Raw genomic sequence first — 15613 nt, 5'->3', positions numbered from 1 at the left:
TTTGTAATGTGTTTTTGATGCTTCTATAAAGCTTTTTTGAAGATTTAATGAAGCTTTGGAAATACCCTGTAAGTGTTGATTTTCTATTTGTTTTAAAGTGGCTCAGTAGTACCCCAACTCAGTAATAGCCCCAGCTCATTAGTACCTCCATTCAGCAGATCCCCAGATCATTAGTGTGACAGAACCATCCAGCACCCAGCTAGAGTGCTTCCATCCGTATACTGCTTCCCCCAGTCTGTTCATAGGAACCCAATACTATGGCTGAATATTGCATAGCGTAAAAGACTAGACGACAATAGCTTGTATGAGAACTGGAACTGTTTATTGAAAACTCACACAGAATTTATATACAACTGTATACAGGAATATAATTAATATAACTAAGGAACAACCAACAAACCGTATGCTACTTCCCCTCTCGCAACTAATAGCTGACAGTGATTTAACCCTTAAGCTAATCAACATAAACATGTGACATCCCACAATGGTTCACTGACAAGTTACAGTGGTCACAATATTAATCACATGTTCAAGAGATGAGCAGACTGAAAAACAATAGGTGACTTTATTAACAATGGTAAAGACCTACTTAATAAACACCTAACAAACAGTGATCTCACTCCACCTCAGACTAGTAGGTAACAGAAGACCCAGGGCCGTCGTAAGTCTGAATGGCCGCTGTCGTATCTATGGCCTGATTCATAGAATCAGTTACGCATAGATTTGGCCAAGATACGAGCGGCGTAAGTCTCCTACGCTGTCGTATCTTGGGTTGCAATAATTACGCTGGCCGCTAGGTGGCGCTTCCTTGATTTTCGCGTTGAATATGTAAATGAGCAAGATACGCCGATTCACGAACGTACGTACGTACGCCCGTCGCAATTAGTTACGCCGTTTACGTAAGACATACGCCGGCGTAAAGATAAAGCTGGGCTCTAGGTGGCGCAGCCCATGCAAAGTATGGACGTCGGAAAAAGTGTATCTTTTTACGTCGTTTGCGTAAGTCATATGCGAATAGGGCTGTGCGTAAGTTGCGTTCATGTCACAGGCATTGAGCCGATGTATCTTCGGGCGTAAATACGACGTGATACTGAGCATGCGCCGTTCGTTCGGCCATGCATCTACATGGGGTCAAGCCTCATTTAAATACAACACGCCCCCTACCAGCCTACTTTGAATTACGCACGCTTACGCCGGCCCATTTACGCTACACCGCCGTAACTTAGGACGCAAGTGCTTTGTGAATACAGCACTTGCCTCTCTAAGTTGCGGCGGCGTAGCGTAAATACGGTACGCTACGCCCGCGCAACGTAGAGCGGCCGTATGTGAATCCGGGCCCCTGTGTTTACATGTAAATAACCGTCATTCATATGTGAATAGCTGAGGCAGACGGCATTCATATGTAAATAAAGGCGGCATTCATATGTATATCATGCCCCTTTGCAGTGAAGAGATGATGTACTGTAACCTCTAGCAACTAATCAGTGAGCTGTAATCAGTGTGCTGTAAAGTGGTAATGATATGCTGTAACCTCTGGCAACCTTTTTCAATCACTGCCTGATCTAAAACAGTAAACAGATTTTAAGTCTAGCTGATATTAATTGTATATCTCAGAGCAGGTGAAGAGCAAAATTGCACGGGGGGATCCCAAGATTTTTTTTGCCCAGGGTCCAATCAACATTAAAGACGGCCCTGAGTCCTACAACTGTAGCTGAAGTCCCAGCTCTTACTGAAGGAAGCTTTCCTCTGCCAGCTGTACACCTACTACCACTTGTTGCTGGAGGTACGGGATATCTACCCTGTATGACAGTGGTTTGTTTCTTCTTGTAGGTTCGACCATTACTCTGTTCTGTGTGAGCTGCTTCCTGTCGCCATCCCGTCCTTGGCAGTGTGTTTGAAAACCCTGAGATATGGTAAGGTCCATAGATTACCTAAATCTGAGGTCCTCCATGCTGCGGTGAACCATCTCACGTACCTTCTCTTCTGCAGGTCAGTTCACAGAGGAAGCCAAAAAGGAGACCGCTCTCATACTGGGCTTCAGCAAGATTGATGTAGAGAAGAACACCTGGTAAATAGCATTCCATACACACTATGGGCCGGATTCTTGAAACACTTACGCCAACGTATCTACAGATACGCCGCGTAAGTGCACGAATGCGCCGTCGTATCTATGCGCCTGAGTCTGCAAGCAAGATACGCCTGAAATTTGGCTTCATACGACCAACGTAAGTTTCCTACTCCGTCGTATCTTGGGCGCATATTTACGCTGGCCGCAAGGGGCGCTTCCATTGATTTACGCGCCGAATATGTAAATGACCGAGATACGCCTATTCACGAACGTACTTGCGCCCGTCGCTGTAATATACGCCGTTTACGTAAGGCGTACATCCGGCGTAAAGTTATTCCACCTGAAGGAGGCGCATCCCATGCAAAGGTATGGACGACGGAACAGCCGTCAAATTTTACGTTGTTTACGTAGGACTACGTGAATAGGGCTGGGCGTAGCTTACGTCACGTCGTAGGCAGTGATTCGACGTATCTTATGGAGTATTTTAGACGTGATTTTGAGCATGCGCACTGGGATGTGTCCACAGTACGGCGCATGCGCCGTTCGGACCATCATTTGCATGGGGTCACGGTTCATTTAAATGGATCATGCCCACCATCCACCTACTTTGAATTAGGCGGGCTTACGCCGAATAATTTACCTTACGTTGGCGCAACGTAGGGAGCGAGTGCTTTGTGAATACTGTTCTTGCCTCTCTATGTTACGACGGCGTAGGGCATATGAGATGGGCTACGCCGGCAGAAAGATGCGCGGCTCTACGAGAATCCGGCCCTATGTGTAACATTTCCAATCCCAGAATGCAGCCACAAAAAGAGTACAGTGGCTGAGACAAGAGGTTATGATGTGCTTTGTATGTATCGTATGAAACTGAAACATGGAGTTTGTTACAGAAAATTGTCTTTCAATTTAGTGATGGGAACGGGGCTTTTCCAGGAGCGGAAATTTACAGCATGGTGAGAAAAATTCACACGGAAATGAAAAAGAAGGTCCGGGAGATCACGGAGGATGATGGGTGAGTAAAGGAGAATCAATTCGAATTTTTCAAACCCACTAGCCAGAGCATGTGGCCCCTGCAGTGCTATGCTAGTTGTGTGACACGCTCACTGCCAATCCCATCATGTGACCTCTGCCACTTCTGTTCTGATCATGTGACCCTGCCCTGTCCCTGACCCTGTATGGCAATTCTAACCGTATGACTCTTAGGCCGCGTACACACGGTCGGTCCATCCGATGAGAACGGTCCGAAGGACTGTTCTCATCGGTTAACCGATGAAGCTGACTGATGGTCCGTCGCGCCTACACACCATAGGTTAAAAAAACGATTGTGTCAGAACGCAGTGACGTAAAACACAACGATGTGCTGAAAAAAACGAAGTTCAATGCTTCCAAGCATGCGTCGACTTGATTCTGAGCATGCATGGATTTTTAACCGAAGCTTTTGCATACTAACCATCGGTTTTGACAGATCGGTTAGGCGTCCATCGGTTCAATTTTAAAGCAAGTTCTACATTTTTTGACCGAAGGATAACTGACCGATGGCGCCCACACACAATCGGTTTGGACCGATGAAAAGGTCCTTCAGTCCGTTTTCATCGGTTTTGACCGACCCTGTGTACGCTGCCTTACACTCAAATGCTGACCATTTATACTTCTCTACTAATATCCTGATAATGTAACCCCTCTACCATTGTACTAAATATGTGATCCCTCTACCATCATCCTGATCATGTAATCCATCTACCACTACCAGTGGCGGCTGGTGCTATATATTTTGGAGGGTGGCAAACAAGACAATCCCGCACTTACCCCATCTAGGTCGTGGGCAGCTTTGGCTCCTTCATTTGTCTCCTCCTCTGCACCTTGGGCTTCTTGGCGACTTCCCTCGTTGAGGCGGCCAATGCGATTGCTTCTCCTCTCAGCCAGTTGGGTCTCAGGGCCTGCTTCCTGATTGGCCGGGAGGAGAATCAGGAAGACTATAGCAAATATTAATTTGCTATTGTCAGACAACTTTTTTGAAGCCAATAAGAGCCTCTGGCGCTAATCTCGTGCTTCTAAAAAAAAGAACAAAAAAAAACCCCATTGGAATCCATGTTTTCGGCACCCTGTATGTAGATTAGGGGTCGTACACCCTAATGGATGGGCTGCCACTGACCTACTAACCTAATCATGTAATCCCTCCACCATTAACCTGATCATGTGATCCCTTTACCACCTTTCTAATATTGTGATCCCACACCACCATTCTGATAATGTGATCTTTCTACCACCATTTTGATAATGCTCTAGTATTCTGATCCCACAACGCCAATTCTAATAAAGTGATTCCTCTACCACTATTTTGATAATGTTCTAATATTGTGATCCCATGCTACTATTCTGATAATATGACCCCTGTACAACTTTTATTAAATGTGATCTCTCTACCACTTTTCTGATAATGCGATTTCCCCCCCAACTCTGCCATCTGGATATGGTGACCCCAGTAGAATGCTCTTTTGATAGTTCTGTTGACAATAATAATAATATGCTGTTTTATATCTTGTGTATGATACAATTTGATCAACTCTTTCCTTTCACAGTGACATCAATGCCTGGTTTTCCCGTTACCAAAGAAAACACCAGTTTGCAAATCCACTTAAAATGGAGGTGTTCAGTGCTAAAATCTTAAAGTAAGTGTAGAAACATGGTTCTTTACACATTTATTTTGCAGTGCTGTTTGGGCTACACATCACATATATACAGTACAAACCAGAAAATATTAGATGACTTTGTTAGTGTGAAATTTATGTGCAACGTTTAAGTTTTCGGCTCTAATAGTTAGGGAATACTATAATCCTTATTAAAAATATAGCCTATACAAATGTAGTGGCCCTTGTGTACCTTTTCCTCACCCTCACTTTGCTGTAGGACAATAGTACACCCTGGGCTAAAGGCAGCTGTTTGCTTACATGACGTATTTAATTATGGAACCCTGTGATGGATCTCGGATCCCCCGGCTGGGCACCTCCACCAGACCTGTGTCTCCTGTCCTCCAAACACACCCGCAGCCGGCAGACTCGCCATAACCATTCCTTAACCCCCCAATCAAGAGGCAAACTACACAGATGTTGAGGGTTAAACATGCAGAGTAGGGATGAGCCGAACACCCCCCCCTGTTCGGTTCGCACCAGAACCTTCGAACGGACCGAACGTTCGTGCGAACATTTAGAACCCCATTGACGTCTATGGGAATCGAACGTTCGAATTCAAAAGTGCTCATTTTAAAGCCTAATATGCAAGTTATTGTCGTACAACGTCTTTGAGAACCCGGGACTTGCCCCAGGGAACATGTATCAATGGAAAAAAAGTTTTAAAAACGGTCGTTTTTTCAGGAGCAGTGATTTTAATGATGCTTAAATAACAAAAAAAAATAAAATGAAAAATTCCTTTAAATATTGTACCTGCTGGGTGTCTATAATATGCCTGTGAAAACGTTCTTTGAGATCCCGGGTCTTGTCCCAGGAAACATGTATCATTGGAAAAAAAGTTTTAAAAACGGTAATGTCTTTCAGGACTCCTGAAAAAACGACCGTTCTTAAAACTTTTTTTCCATTGATACATGTTCCCTGGGGCAAGACCCGGGTTTTCAAAGATGTTTTCACAGGCATACTATAGACACCCAGCAGGTACGTTATTTAAAAGAATTTTTCTTTTTTTTTTAATTTAAGCATCATTAAAATCACTGCTCCTGAATCTTTAGGTGCAAACTACAGAGCACACGGCCAGTACACACCAAGTAGCTTTAGGTGCAAACTACAGAGGACACAGACAATAAACCACATACTGCAGCTAGCACAATCACCTGCCTGCCAGTAAATTAGGAAGTGCGGATCTAGCTAAACTATACAGTGTATAAATATATGTACAACACCTGGGATGTATATATATCCTCTACACACTACACACATTAACCGACTAGCCTGCCTGCTCTATCTACCTGCAAAAAATGACACTCTCTCTGTTCTCTCTTAACCACCGCAACACACTACACAAGGCCGACCTGCAGGCGGCCTTTTATAGTGTGGGACGTGTACTAAACCCCCTGAGCCATAATTGCCCAAAGCCACCCTGGCTTTGGCCAATTATGGCTCTCCGTTTTTTGCAAGCTGTGATTGGCCAAGCATGCGGGTCATAGTGCATGCTTGGCCAATCATCAGCCAGCGATGCTGCAGTGAATTATGGTCTGTGAAACGTAACTCGAATTTGGCGCGAACGACCAGTTTTGTTCGTATTTCGACGAACGATCGAACATACGATGTTCGAGTCGAACATGAGTTTGACTCGAATACGAAGCTCATCCCTAATGCAGAGCATAAAACTGTTTATTAAATACAAAACATACACCTTTAAACACAGTCGGGGACAAGCCCCTTAGCCTTGTCATAGAGGTGGTAAGGGACAAGGAAGAACCAATGGAAACTCAACACTTGTACATTGAAACAGAAACTCCAGTTGAAACACATAAAAGGACTATGATAAGCAGGCAGCCCCTCCTTACACATTCCCTGCTGGGATGTGTCTCCAGATCTTTTGTGTACATGCCTTGACCCAACACAATTAAACACAGCAACAAAAGGGGGGGAGAAAGGATGTAGCATTACATTACATTATCTCAATACCATTTTGTCCCCAAGTCTCTCAGTCTCTTCTGGGCCAAAGTCTATGGGTGACAGTGGGTTCTGTCACAAACCCCAATGACACCAGATCATGGATCCAATCGCTTCTATATGGCATCACAAAGGAGTAATATCATAATATCACGAGCATGTGCCGTAGTAGACACTCCAAGTGTCTCAGCTTTTTTTAGTCTTTTCATTACTTAATATATACTCCATATTGTAGTAAATAATTATGTATTTTAAGTATACACAGCATGGTACAGTGAAAATTCCAGCGTCTGGAAACCTTACGATGAGCCTTTCCCACCTTTTTGCATTAGTCCAAAAATTAGCCAGTGTTTGTTGACTGGAAGTGATGTCAGTGCAGTTGGTTAACTACAAGGTCCTGGCCTTCTCTGGCCCCAAGCTCACTACTACCCAAAGCCTGGGTAAAATACCAGACCCTGTGATGGTCGCTACATTTACTTGGCTAGTTTCTTTTTTATGATGGTTATGGTGGCCATTTAAGACTAGCACACTAAGGAAGTCTTTTTATTTTTATTTGAATTTTAAAGTGTATTTCTTTCTAAATTGAATAGGTGTTCTAATCATTTCCTGCTCTATCGGGTTTTATTTTATTTTGTTTTTGCTGTATTTGTCCCATTGGGGAGATTTCCCCTAATTCCCTACCCCAAAGACACGTCAGGGAATGAGAAGAATTTCTAGACAGCTATTACAGATGTCTCCATTGGACAACTGACCCTCATCTCTTGGCAAACATACAAGTAGGGAGGCATGATCACTTCAATGGGAACACAGACAGTAATACAAATGTTAGAGATTTTCACTCCTCCATTCACAGTCAACAAACTGATACCCAGATAGATGAGCAAAGGCTATCGTCCAAGAAACTTTATGGTGCTAGAATTTGACATCAGGACTACAAAGGTCTCTAGTGATGTAATCTCTGCAGGAAAGCTGGCCAATCAGGAGTTCTGCTTCAACAGTTCTCCCTTTCAGTATAGAATATGCTAAAAGTAGTATGGCACAGATCACATGACCCATGCCAGAGTTTAACACCTCTAACACAGCTGAAATCTCTTAAGTTTTTCACGTGTGTGTGCGTGTGTTTGACCACTTAAGCCCCAGACCATTTGGCTGGTTAAAGATCAGGCCACTTTTTGCGATTCGGCACTGCGTCACTGGCAGTGAAGGGGTTAACCTGTAGGGGGCGCTGAAGGGGGTTAAGTGTGTCCTAGGGAGTTATTGTAACTGTTATGGGGCGTGGCTTGCCATGACACGTCATTGATCGTTGTTCCCGATGACAGGGAACACGATCAGTGACAGTGTCACCTAGGCAGAATGGGGAGATGTTGTGTTTACGCTAATATCTCCCCGTTCTGCAGCTCAGTGACACCGGTGGCGATCGGGTCCGCGAGCAGGGTCGTGAGCGCGACCACGCGACTCTCAAATTAAAGGGGACGTACCTGTATGCCCATTTGCGCAGCCATGCCATTCTGTCGACGTATATCGTCGTGTGCCGGTCGGGAATCGGTTAATACAAACTTCCATGGACTGTACAGGTTCAGTTCAAGTGTGCTGTGAACAAGGCTAAGTGCTGAAACGCATCAGCTGTCACATTTTAATGGTCCTGTTATAATAAAAGATTACAGAATAATTTGCAGAGTTGCTGGCATTTCATATTGTATTCTCAGTCCAAGTGAAGGGCGATAGGCAATACGGGTTATGGATAATGTGGTTGTTGGTACAGGGCTGTATTTGCTATATTGGCACTTGTGGACCAGTGCCTAAGGCAGCTGGCATAGAACAGGGCAGCAACAAGCTTTAAAATGTACAAATAAACAATTTCTTATTGTTTCCCTCTTCTGTCCACCTCCGGATACCTGTGGCTAAATTGTACTAGTAGGGAGGAGTGCGGGGGAAACATAGTGGTGGGGCTTGAAGAAAAGATTGTCATTTCTCAGGCAAGCCTAGACCATTATGACTTTGATCAACCACAGCAAACACGAGGACACTGGTGCTGCAGATGTGGAGGTTATTTAATTTACAGAATTTTGTAGGCTTCATAGGAAGATGTCACTTTATCACCTAACTGATGATTGTTTTCTCTCCCCCAGAGCCAATGAGGAGTGGGAATCTCATATACAAGCTCTCCGGACTCAGATGGATTCCATCTTCTTCCCAGACACAGTGGAGGAATGGATGGAAGAAAATGTCAACCCCATCATGGATCATCTGCGAGAGCTGTCCAAGGATTTCCACGAGATATTGCCTTTAAATGCCCGTCCCAAGGCCATACCAAAGAAATGAGCGCATATCCTTGGATCGATGGAGATTTCAGCCAATAGGACTTTGTTCAGATTATAAAGCAGGGAAAAGGGTAATGTTCTGCAGAATACCAGATCAGCACATTTTCACAAAAAATCGAGTGCATTAGTGTGCTAAAGAGTGTGTGGTATCCCACCATTGTTCTCATCGATGCTATTGTCTATGCACTGTGTGTATGTGTAAGTCGATATCTCGATCAAGCCTATGCATTTAAGCAGTATAAGGCCAGGAGATGTACGGTGTACAGTTACCACAGAAACCATTCAGAAGAGATCATTCAGTTAAAGATTGAATCTGCTGAGCTGAATTACCCAAGTCTCATTGAGTATTTCATTGGCAAGACATCCCCACCACTGCCCTGTTTCCAGCCATCTTGGAACCCACGTTATTTCTGCTACAACAGGAGTATCCCTAGGTGTCCCCACATTTTCTGAGCTCTGATGTATTCTCTATAATAAAACCGTTAATTACAAATGGAGCAAAGAGAGAAGGACCACCCTCATAAATGATGCTACGGCAGGAGTTCAGAACTGGGCACTTCAAAGTCAGAGATCTTTGCACTAAGGGACCCCTAAGGAAGTGTCCCCTGGATGCTCAGAACTGGCCACTTCAAGTTCTGAGATCTTTGCCGTTCATATCCCTAAGTAAATATCTCCTTGAAATTTAAAACTGAGCACTGTCGGTTTAGAGATCTTTGCACCTGAGATCCCTACGAAACCATAAATTAAAGCTTCCCCATTCAGGGCAAAGCAACGGGTTCTCTTGGTTGTTTTAACTTCCACCTACCCCCTATCGTTTGCCTGCTGGGACCATGAGTTAAAAGATCTCTGTAAATTACATTTTAGTCTCGGCTTGAATGAGAAAATTGGCAGGTGACTTTTAGCTCAATTGTATTTAAAAAAAAACAAATTGTTGGACACCTGCCACTTTAACTGTTTTGATGACCGTGACCTGAATTGTACTCTCTGTGGGTAACTGCACCTTGCACATCACCTTTGCTCTTTGTATTGCTTTATTTTAAATGTCTGAATGTGAATATTTCTGTATGTAAAATTTAAAACCTTGAAAGCGGAAGTCTGTTTAAAAAAAAAACGCCTCTGGTCAGTCCGATGACGTCATGACCTCTTTCTCTTTGACTTCAGCGCTGAAACTGGGCAGCCCTTACTACTTCCCTGAACAGAGCTCATGCGCTCATAGTGTGAGCGCTGTTTAATGCACTGTCTTCGTCCAGGGTAGCCCTGTGTCTGAGAAAGAAGGTTGAATTTAACTTATGCCGCGTACACACGATCAGTCCATCCGATGAGAATGGACCGTTTTCATCGGTTAACGGATGAAGCTGACTGATGGATCCGTCGCGCCTACACACCATCGGTTAAAAAAATTATCGCGTCAGAACACGGTGACGTAAAACACACGACATGCTGAAAAAAACGAAGTTCAATGCTTCCAAGCATGCGTCGACTTGATTCTGAGCATGCGTGGATTTTTAACCGATGGTTGTGCCTACTAACGATCGGTTTTGTTCTATCGGTTAGGAATCCATCGGTTAAATTTAAAACAAGTTGGCTTTTTTTTAACCGATGGCGCCCACACACAATCGGTTTTGACCGATGAAAGCGGTCCATCAGACCATTCATCGGTTTAACCGATCGTGTGTATGCAGCATAAGAGGACTGAGGACATCTAATGGTGGAATAAAATTACTGTGGGTGGCGGCTTTGTATTCAAGGTGAAGGTGCTGCTAAAGCTGCTTTTATTTTTAAGATTATTGACATATTGTTTTAATTTATTTAGGTTGCAGTTTTTAAAAAGAACCAATCTTAACTGGCTTTTGTAAGAATCTGAATATTCAGTCTTTAATTGACAACCTTGCTTTTGATAGATTTTCTTTCATCCCCCATATTTTAGCTTCACCCTCCATGTCTGAGCCTAACTTAAAGTGGCCGAAATTAGAACTATAAGCAAAACTTTTTTTTTTCATTTTTGGATAGAGTAAGAGAGGGTTATAATAACCCCTGTAAAGTTTATTTTTGCTGTCTTTGTCCCATTGGGGAGATTTACCGTCACTTCCTGTCCCATAGCCAAAACAGGAAATCCCTGATAAATAAGGGAATTTCTTTCACTTGAAGGTCACTTGAACTATTGGAAGATTTCCCCTCTATTACTTTTCTGGGGACAATCCAAAATTTGAGATTTTCTTTTATTTTCATTTTAAATGATAATGACACAGTCAGCAATAAAAGCCACATGTGTTTTAATCCATCTCCGCTCTATCCAAAACAAAAAAAAAGTTTTGCTTTTAGTTATACTTCAAGGTTCTTTTTTTTTTTTTTTAACTGAATGCATTTTCTGTATTAGGCCCCTTTCACATGGGCTGTTCAGTCAGGTTCACCTATAAGTTTTTCAGAGGGACCTTATTGGATCCTCAAATTTCTTCTATGGAGCTGCGGATGTCGGGGGGCTCACCCGCCGCCATCCAATCTGATCCTGTGCGCCAAAAACAGACAGATGGTGGTACTATTCCCCATCCGTCTGGTGGATTGGATGGAAACAGACAGGTGGTCTGTTTCCATCTGATTGCCCCATAGAGGAGAGCGGACTGTGTTCATGTCCACTCTGCATAGTGTAGTGGACATGGACCTGTCATCCGCCTGCTCAGTGGGGATCAACAGAGAGATCCTTGCTGAGTAAGCGGATTCTGCATAGCGGAGGCGCCCTTGTGAAAAGGGCCTCAAGGTAAAAAAAAAAAGAGAAACGTCTATTCCTGAGTCTGATCTCCATCCAACACTATGCCAAAGAGCAGCAGCTTTCTTGTCTCTCTCCCACTTCACAGGGCAGAAGTGACAAGGGAGCAGGTGGTTGGGGTAAGCTGCACTGCCTGTGTGATTAGACGCAAGCAGCACAGCTTGGGATCAAGCCTGCATGAGTAATGAGTGCCCCCATAAGAAGCGGCTTCCTATAGGGGCACTCGCCAAAGAGTAGAGCCTTTTTAGAAAGCCAAACCTTACCTAAATGCTGCTGTAGACATTTGAATTTCAGATCCAGATTCTTGCTGAATCGCCCAAAATTAGACCCATAGGTGTCCCTATTGTCCCCACCCAGCTTACAAAAGTCGATTTTGCATTCAACATTTGTTAAAGGAGCCAAGCGGATTTTTATTTTTTTTGCCAATCGGTGATTTCATCCAATCACATGCAGTCACCTTACCGGGATATATCCTGGTACCCACTGTCAGCATACAATAGCCGGCAGGGAAGATGACGCCATATATGCTGGACTGAACGAGAGAAATATTTTCTTGTATAGCTAGGTTCAAATTTGCTGGCAAGAATCAAGTTTTATTTTAATTTTCCTTGCACCTGATTGGATATTTAAAGCGGGAGTTCACCCATAAAACAATGTTTCCCCTTAGATGGATGCTAGATGGATGCTCGTTTTGTCTAGGGGAATCGGCTAGTTGTTTTAAAATATGAGCAGTACTTACTGTTTTCGAGATGCATCCTCTCCGCCGCTTCCGGGTATGGGTCTTCGGGAGCGGGCGTTCCTTCTTGATTGACAGTCTTCCGAGAGGCTTCCGACGGTCCCATCCATCGCGTCACTAGTAGCCGAAAGAAGTCGAATGTCGGTGCGGCTCTATACTGTGCCTGCGCACCGACGTTCGGCTTCTTTCGGAAAATCGTGACGCGATGGTTGCGACCGTCGGAAGCCTCTCGGAAGACTGTCAATCAAAATAGGAACGCCCAGTCCCGCAGCCCATACCTGGAAGCGGCGGAGTAGATGCATCTCGTAAACGGTAAGTACAGCTCATATTTTAAAACAACTAGCCGATTCCCCTAGACAAAACGAGCATCCATCTAAGGGGAAAAAGTATTATGTACGGGTGAACCCCCGCTTTAAAGTGAACAAACTTCTCCTCATGTGTTATGCTAAATGAAACTTCGCTTTACGATTTGCAACTTGAACATGTGATTCTCCTTCAGTAAATCAACCCCATTGTCTTCCAGCTCTAGGCTGTGCATAACAGAGGAGTGTGAACGGCAACTGAATATTCAAATTCTGGCAAGTGATGACTGGTTCTCTTTGATGAACTTGCGGTTGTTTATTGTAGATATTTGCTACCAAGTCTCAGGCTTCATTGGGACTCATGGAAAATGCCTGTATTCATAGTGGATTATTTATTACAAAGAAATTATAGTAAGTTAAGCTACTCCTAGTAGCCAATTGGCTTTCAGCTTTGAGCTGCTTGGTGACTGCTGGAAGATGATTGGTTATTACTTACATAACTGATTGGTTCTTATTAGTTACTGCACTACACAGATTGATCTTTGTCTTCTAATAAATGCCTATATTTTGTGGTCTTAACCAATGTTAGGCCTCGTACACACGATAGGATAGCCAGAGGACAACGGTCTGAAGGACCGTTGTCTTAGGTTAACCGATGAAGCTGACTGATGGTCCGTCACCCCTACACACCATAGGTTAAATAACCGATCGTGTCAGAACGCGGTGATGTAAAACATAACGACGTGCTGAAAAAAATGAAGTTCAATGCTTCCAAGCATGCGTCGACTTGATTCTGAGCATGTGCGGGTTTTTAACCGATGCTTTTGCATAATAACGAACGGTTTTGACCTATCGGTTAGGCGTCTATCGGTTCAATTTTTTTTTTTTCCTATTTTTTTAACCGAAGGGGCCCACACACGATCGGTTTTGACCAATGAAAATGGTCCTTCAGACCGTTGTCCTCTGGCTATCCTATCGTGTGTACGAGGCCTTACTCTAAAGCGTGCAAGCATACTAGCAATCGGGAGCCTGTGACTGGCTGTTACATGATCGGAAAGCTCCCGATCACTTCAAGTTGTTTTACCCAAATGCCCACCTCCGCCTCCTGGATTTTAGAGTTTTTTTAAAGGCCTGGGAGGCGGTCGGCACAAAGCGATTAGGGTAAACATTGAGATTATAATTCAACATATCATATGTTACATATGCGCTTGCTGGAAAAAAATAAAAGAATTTCCCCTGGGAGCTACTCGATACCTTCAAGACTGCAGATCAATTTTCTCATTATACATACAGGTTCTGCTTCTTGCTTTGCAGTGCTAAGGAAAAAAGAAAGATGTGGATCCCAAATCTAAGCAGAAGATGCTTTAGCACTGGACTGGAGTGTCTTCACCTGAGATTTGGGAAACTGTTCACATCCCAAGTAATCTAATGAGAAGGATGGTGACATCATACCTTGCAACCCTGACGATGGGGGTTGGGAAAGTATTTTAAAAAGTTTTAACTCAAGCTGGCCATACACTAAAATTTATATTGTTCAGCCTGAAAAAAAGGTCTTATACCTCGTACACATGACCGGTTTTCCTGTCAGGAAAAAAAACTAAGTTTTTCCTGATGTGATTCCTCTCCAGCCTGGCTTGCATACAGACGTTCATGCCTAATCCCGCCCGACCAAAGCGCGGTGACCAGTGTTGCCAACCGTCCGTATTTTTACGGACAGTTCGTAAAAACTGGCACCTTTTTCCCCCGTTCGTAAATGTCCTTGGTTGCGGGAATATGCCAGTACAAATAGCCGAGATCGGTTTGGCTTGGAACTGCGCATGGAAATTGGAGGCAGGGGGTGATTGGAGGCAGGGGGTGATGGTGGCTGTGGTGGCACCACAGAGGGTGATGGAGGCAAAGGGCAATCGAGGCAGGGGGATATTGGAGGCAGGGGGTGTTAGTGGCAGGGGGTGGGGGATGGAGACATGGGTTGTTGGTGGCACCGCAGAGGGGGGTGGAGGCACGGGACGGCAAGGGACGATAGGAGGTAGGGGGTGATTGGAGGCAGGGGGAGATTGGAGGCAGAGGAAGATTGGAGGCAGGGGGAGATTGGAGGCAGAGGGAGATTGTGGCACCGCAGAGGGGGGTGAAGGTAGGGGGTGTTGGTGGCAGAGGGGGATGGAGGCAGGGGGTGATGTGACTAAATAATTTGCCCTTATTATATCGAAAATAACAAAAATATGTTTTTTTACCCTAATATCTACCTTAAATCACATTTCTATTTGCCTAGGGTACTTGTTTGTAGCCTAAATACTGACATTTGCACCTAAAAATGTAATTTAGTAACTTTTGTGTAATGCCAGTAAAAACGTGTCTGCGCCAGTAAATTTCGATCTGGTAGGTTGGCTACACCGGCAGTGACGTACAACACGTACGACAGGACTATAAAGTTGAAGTTCCATGCAAATGGCGCCACCCTTTGGGCTGCTTTTGCTGATCCTCGTGTTAGTAAAAGTTTTGGTGAGAGACGATTCGTGCTTTTCATGCGCTGCATTAAACGATGCAATAATTTACAGCGTGACGAGTGTGCTATCTCCATTACCAACGCTAGTTTTACCAGAACTTTTATCAAGCAAGTAGAACTACCCAGTGTTTGGAATTTTGGCAAATTCTTCTTGAATTGTCCACAATTCTAACAGTGTATGCCCAGCTTTTGAGGTACATGCTTGCCCTTGTAATATTTGAAGTTTTTTACATGGGGAAGGGGCTCTAACCTAATAGGCAGACCTTGTAGTTT

General features: G+C 44.1%; 1 protein-coding gene across 4 annotated transcripts in view; it reads left to right on the top strand.

Annotated features, from left to right (window-relative positions):
* The window catches only part of LOC120943285 (hexosaminidase D-like), a 65122-nt gene extending 54961 nt beyond the window's left edge, over nucleotides 1-10161 (top strand). For all 4 annotated transcript variants that reach the window (XM_040356495.1, XM_040356496.1, XM_040356494.1 and 1 more), the window contains 5 exons: nucleotides 1831-1913; nucleotides 1990-2068; nucleotides 2979-3080; nucleotides 4648-4737; nucleotides 8844-10161. In XM_040356495.1, the coding sequence (XP_040212429.1) occupies nucleotides 1831-1913; nucleotides 1990-2068; nucleotides 2979-3080; nucleotides 4648-4737; nucleotides 8844-9036 (547 nt within the window). In that variant the 3' untranslated portion in view covers nucleotides 9037-10161. The remainder of the gene's footprint in view (nucleotides 1-1830; nucleotides 1914-1989; nucleotides 2069-2978; nucleotides 3081-4647; nucleotides 4738-8843) is intronic.
* Nucleotides 10162-15613: the final 5452 nt, after the last annotated feature.

Source organism: Rana temporaria, chromosome 6 (genome assembly GCF_905171775.1).
Source record: "Rana temporaria chromosome 6, aRanTem1.1, whole genome shotgun sequence".
In the NCBI taxonomy this organism is placed as follows: Eukaryota; Metazoa; Chordata; class Amphibia; order Anura; family Ranidae; genus Rana; species Rana temporaria.
The sequence above is the reverse complement of the archived record's forward strand: the minus strand, read 5'-3'. Positions and strand labels throughout refer to the sequence as shown.